This window comes from Micropterus dolomieu, linkage group LG07 (assembly GCF_021292245.1).
Source record: "Micropterus dolomieu isolate WLL.071019.BEF.003 ecotype Adirondacks linkage group LG07, ASM2129224v1, whole genome shotgun sequence".
Lineage (NCBI taxonomy): Eukaryota > Metazoa > Chordata > Actinopteri > Centrarchiformes > Centrarchidae > Micropterus > Micropterus dolomieu.
The window spans coordinates 1,389,398-1,395,330 of NC_060156.1; the positions used below are offsets into that span (position 1 = coordinate 1,389,398).

The 5,933-nt window shown below is 41.7% G+C and overlaps 2 protein-coding genes across 10 annotated transcripts in view; one reads left to right on the top strand and one right to left on the bottom strand.

Annotated features, from left to right (window-relative positions):
- The window catches only part of enox1 (ecto-NOX disulfide-thiol exchanger 1), a 155,538-nt gene that overhangs the window by 40,049 nt on the left and 109,556 nt on the right, over positions 1 to 5,933 (bottom strand). The window lies entirely within an intron of this gene.
- LOC123973739 (olfactory receptor 11A1-like) lies at positions 2,986 to 4,939 on the top strand. Its single transcript, XM_046054011.1, has 2 exons — positions 2,986 to 3,139; positions 3,214 to 4,939. Exon 2 carries the CDS (start codon positions 3,696 to 3,698, stop codon positions 4,614 to 4,616), a length of 921 nt encoding a protein of 306 aa, XP_045909967.1. The 5' UTR covers positions 2,986 to 3,139; positions 3,214 to 3,695; the 3' UTR covers positions 4,617 to 4,939.

Consider the following 5,933-nt stretch of genomic DNA (forward strand, 5'->3'; position numbering starts at 1 on the left):
ATGACCAGGATTTCTGTTTTGTCTGAGTTCAGCTGGAGGAAATTATTTGACATCCATTGTTTAACTTCACAAAGGCAGTTGTTAAGTGAACTCAGCATTCCAGGGTCTGTGGATCTGACGGGCAAGTATATTTGTGTGTCATCAGCATAAATATGAAAAGAAATGCCATGTTTATGGATAATATGTCCAAGGGGAAGCAGATACAAGGAAAACAAAATGGGTCCTAAGACCGACCCCTGAGGCACACCATATTTAACTGGACAGAACGAAGAGACATAGTTGTTTACAGGCAACTTCCTACAAACAAAACTTCCTATTTGACAGGTAGGATGAAAACCATTCTAGGGCAGTACCAGAGATCCCCACCCAGTGCCTCAGTCTGTCTAACATGATGTTGTGATCAATGGTGTCAAAAGCAGCGCTAAGGTCCAGGAGTACCAGGACTGAACACATGCCTTCATCAGCAGACATTAAAAGGTCATTGGTGACTTTAAGCAGGGCAGTCTCAGTGCTGTGGTACTTCCTGAAACCAGACTGAAACTTTTCAAATAATTTGTTATTTTCCAGTACAGTGAGCAGCTGTTTGGACACAATTCTTTCTAGAATCTTTGCTATAAAAGGCAGTTTTGAAATTGGTCTAAATTATGATGTGGGATCTAAACCAGGTTTTTAAAAAGTGGGTTCACGCAAGCCGTTTTAAAATAATCAGGGACACAACCAGTAGATAGGGAGCAGTTGAAAACAGAGATCAAATGGGGCCCAACAGAATCTATTACTTTCAGTAAAAACTTTGTAGGTATTACATCAAGTGGTGCTGGAGGACACTCTCATTTGTGATACTGTTTTTAAAAGCTCAGACAAGTCGATGGGATAAAACTGGTTAAAACTCTCTTGTTGCTGGTGAGGAACCTCTGAGTAAGAGGCCGCGGGGGTAATAGAGGCTCTGATTGACACCACCTTATTGGTAAAATAAGATAAAAACAGCAGCACTGTTAAGAAGGGAGTCCTGGTTTGTCTGCTCCACACACAATATCTGGTCAGCCAGCATGCACTGTGCGTCGTGCACGTTGGCCTGCGCCAGAATATAAACAACAACCAGAATGAATGAAGCAAACTCATGGGGGAGTAAAACGGCTTATAGTTTGATTAAAAATTCTATATTAGGAGAACAGTGCTGCTGAATCACTGTCTGTACATCAGCCATTGTTAATATAAAAACAGACACCTCCACCTTTTGTTTTGCCGGAGAGCTCTGTGTCACGATCCGCTCTGTGGAGTTGGAAGCCAGCTAGCTGCAGCATGGAGTCCGGTATTGATCCACACAGCCACGTCTCTGTGAAGCACAGAAAAGAAAATGAATAAAAGTCTCTGTTTTTCCCCACCAGAAGCGTTTGTCCAGTTTGTTGCACAGTGAGCGCACGTTGGAGAGAAATATTGCCGGTAGGGGTGAGCAGAGTCCCCGCCAGCGGAGGCGCACGAGCGACCTGGCTTGTTTCCGTCTCTTACGAACAACAATGAGAGAACCCTTCCAATGTCCAATAATTCCATTAATGACGTGAGAAAAGTGGGAAATTCGCTGGAGTTGTTCCCCTGATGTTCATGAGCTCTTGTCTGGTGAATGAGCTCCAGGAATCATAGACGAAAACTGAACACACAAAAACAAAACAAAACAAAGTACACCTAACTCCGAGGCAGCTATAGACGGCGACATCTTGGAAGTCTTTCTGCCGTCCCATTGGAGCAACCGTTAGCTTGACCTCAGGATTCAACCCCCAAGCTAATGGTCAAGTGCCGTGACCCTGATGTGCAGAACACATTTTTGTGCTTTCATTTGCCCTTTTGGTGTGCCTGCTGAGTGCTTTGTTTTGTTTGGTGTCTGTCTCTGTGTTCTGCTCTCCCCTCATGCTCTGGATGCCACCGGTGGGCTTGGTCGCTTGTGCTCCTGCCTGCACTTTGGGGCTCACCTCACTACTCAGCGCATCTGCTCCACAGCCTGAGCCCAGACTCAGCCAGCCCAGTGATACCCAGAGCACTGGAACCTGGACCCACCTCTCTGGCCCATCATAATCACCCACAACCCCAAGCCCACAGTTACGCTTAACTTTCAATAAATACTCCCTTTGTTTGAACACCTCACTCTGGTCTGCATCTGAGTTCTGGTCACCGGCCCTGACAATTACCCCTCCATCACCAGCCTAAACCGTTGATACAAGGCAGGATGTATCCATGCTTTCATGTCAAAAACATCTAACATCACATTCTGACCCTACCATCTGAATGTCGCAGCTGAAAGTTTTTCCAGTCTTCTATTGGCCAATTGTAGCGTCAGTTTCCTGTTCTTAGCTGACAGGAGTGCCACCCGGTTTGGTCTTCTGCTGCTGTAGCCCATCTGCTTAAAGGTTCGACGTGTTGTGCATTCAGAGATGCATGGTTGTAACTGCTGCTCACTGGATATTTTCTCTTTTTCAGATAATTCTTTGTGAACCCTAGAGATGGCTAAAGCGTGAAAATCCCAGTAGATCATCAGTTTCTGAAAAACTCAGACCAGCCTGTCTGGCACCAACAACCATGCTATGTTCAAAGTCACTTAATTTCCCTTTCTTCGCCTTTCTGATGCTCGGTTTGTACTTCAGCAACTTGTCTTGACCACGTCTACATACCTTAATGCATTGAGTTGCTGCCATGTGATTGGCTGATTTGTGTTAACAAGCAGTTGAGCAGGATACCTAATAAAGTGTACATTGCCAGGTCATTGTTGTTCATGTGGTGTGCATTTGTCCGTAATCCCTGCCTGTATGCTAGTTTTCTGTGGAGTTTGGGTTTCGTTTTCTCACCAGCTTGAGCTACAAGGATTATTGTTTTTCGTTTGTTGATGGAATGTGAGTCCATGCCTGTATTTTAGTTTGATATTTCATTTGTTTTGGAACTGTCTGTTGGATTGATCTAGGCTAGCCACCCCAACATTCAGCATTCACCTTTTTAAGGGCACTCGCCTGGCTATTATCACTGTCTCCCATGTAGGCCATAAGAGGAGGCATGGTTGTCATTACTCCAACCTCTCTGTCTCCCCTGCACAGCTCCTCATCACTAGGGCTGTGCAATTAATCAAATTGTGGCGATATTGGCCAAGTTCATCAAGGTAAAACGATTATTATGTGGCATGCTGTTTCTCAATGACACTTTGTCTTCTAAACCCAGCGCAACCCTTTTCAGCGGTGGCTTCCCCCCCCGCCCAGAGCTGAAGCGCCTGTCACTGGTCTCCAGTCCAGCTGCCCTGCTGCCGGTCTCTTGTCCCACACTCCAGCCATCAGACTCTAGTCTTGGTCTCCAGTCTTGTCGCAGGCCTCCTCAAGTCTCCAAAGTGTCTCCGCTCTCGTTTCCGGCCTCCAGGGGAGGCACAGAAAGATTTGCTAGAGACACACCCCAGCAACCAAAGTCCTACATCATCTCTGCGGTCAGGCCCCTACAGTTTAATGGAGGAGTTCACATTAGCTCTTCCTTTGGAGATTTCAGATCCATGGAGGGCAAAGAAGTCTGATAAAAACATCCCACAGACTGGAGCAGATCACTGTCCAATTTTTGTCTTTACCAAACAGCAAGATCAGGTAACTATGACTGAATAAGACAATATGATGCAGGTTATATGAGACTTCAAGGAATGTACCAGATTTATTCATTTCTTTTATACAGCCAGAATGGATAATAGTTTAAATGCAACATACATAACTCTTGATGGGTATGTGGAAGTTCACAAATATAGATATCTTTATTTTGTGATCATGTTTACAGCATATGTTCTAATAATTTGCAGTAATTCTTCTATTGTGTGCATCATTGTGATTCATGAATCCCTCCATGAGCCGATGTACATTTTCATTGCAGCTCTGTTACTGAACTCTCTTCTTTTCAGCACTGCTATCTACCCAAAGCTTTTGATTGACTTTTTATCTGAAAAACAGATCATATCATATCCAGCCTGTCTCTTTCAGTGGTATATATATTATGCTCTAGCCACTTCAGAATTTTATCTCTTGGCAGCCATGGCCTATGACAGGTATGTGTCTATATGTAAACCTCTGCAATATCAAACTATCATGAGGAAATCAACTGTCACTATTTTCTTGGTTTTAGCTTGGCTTGTGCCGGCTTGTCAGGATGTGGTGCCAGTTGTACTAAATGCTAATAAAAAACTCTGTAACTTTGTTTTCAAAGGAATCATTTGTAACAGCACAGTTTACAAACTTCACTGTGAGAGTTCAGGAGTGCTGAATATATATGGCTTGATTGTTTTTGTAAATGGTCTCTTTCTCCCTGTGCTCTTCATACTTTTTACATACACCAGGATATTTATAATAACATATCACAGCTGCAGAGAAGTCAGGAGAAAAGCTGCACAGACCTGTTTACCCCACCTGATTGTTTTAATCAGCTTTTCCTGTTTGAGTGCATATGATATACTTCTACTGCGACTGGAAACAGATTTTCCCAAAACTTTACGTTTAATAATGACATTTCAAATACTAATGTATCATCCTCTCTTCAATCCAATCATTTATGGACTAAAAATGAAAGAAATTTATAAACACCTGAAGAGGTTGTTCTGCAAAATGGCCTGATGTTTATAAAACTAATAACTGTGGTACACTGACTGTTTTGTGTCATAAAAAAGGAGAGCTGTGATTTCTCTGGACATTGAAAGACAATGAATGTAAAATTTACAACGGTTTCATTAAAATCACAAGTTGAATTATGAATTTCCAATATGTTGTTAGTTAATTGCAGCTTAACAGAATCCTGTTACCCATGACGACATGATCATTGTCTCGATATCAGATGTTGAGTGTATTGTTAGTTTATATGGCCATAAAATGTTGTTAACATGTTACTATTTAAAATGAACATCCTGGAAAGCAATATCATGCCCACGTTTCAAATTTGGTAGTGCAAGTGAAGTTGTAGTTTTGTCTATTTATTATTATTTTATTGTAAAAATAAATAACTAAAATAACTCTTGTTGCTGTGAAATGATTATTTTACATAAACTCTTTCAGCTCTTCTTGGCTCCCCTAAAATATGCAGCTCAGCAATAGTATGACGGACACACACAGACCACATAACCTCTATTACCAACAATAAAACAATAAAAGCACTAGTTCTTTGAATCCTGCAGAATGTACACTCTTAAAAATGATGGGTTAAAAATAACCCAACTTGGGTTGTTTTATAACCCAACCGCTGGATCAATATTGCGCCAGACCAGCAGTAGTTAATTTGACCCAGCAAGATGGGTCAGTCATATTTAACCCAACAGATTGAGTTAAATATTCTACCCAAATGCTGGGTCAAATTAATTACAATTCTAGGTTGATTCAACTACATATTATGCTGTGTAAAATTAACCCATATGCCAGATTAAGTCTAACACATTCAGTACAATTTAGAAAATAAATTGCAATTGACTACCCATTTAAACCTCTTAAACTACAAACCTAGAACAGAATACATGTGAGATTTAGGCATATAATATATTATTATGCAATAAACACTTAAACAATACAAAAACAAAAACAACAATGGAATCTTTGAAAATTTATTACATTAATATCGACAATATATATACTGGAACTGGTGCAGTTCCTAACAATATACTGGAACTGGTGCAGTTCCTAACAATATACTGGAACTGGTGCAGTTCTCTCAGGTTGAAACCCAGAATTTTGATTAAACTGGTTGAACCGCTTGTAGAACGTCTCGGGTTACGTATGTAACCCTGGTTCCCCGAGAAGGGGAACGAGAGACTGCGTCGGTTACGACACTATGGGAACGCCTCTAGGCGAAGCAGGTCTGAACGTGAATGAAATCACTCCAATCCTATTGGCCTGTTGCTAGAACGGTAAGGTGTGACGGAATAACCGGAGGAGTATAAAGCACAC

What these genes read in the sequence shown, in the direction of transcription:
- LOC123973739 (XM_046054011.1), top strand. Translation starts at nt 3,696, where the DNA reads ATGGATAATAGTTTAAATGCAACATACATAACTCTTGATGGGTATGTG.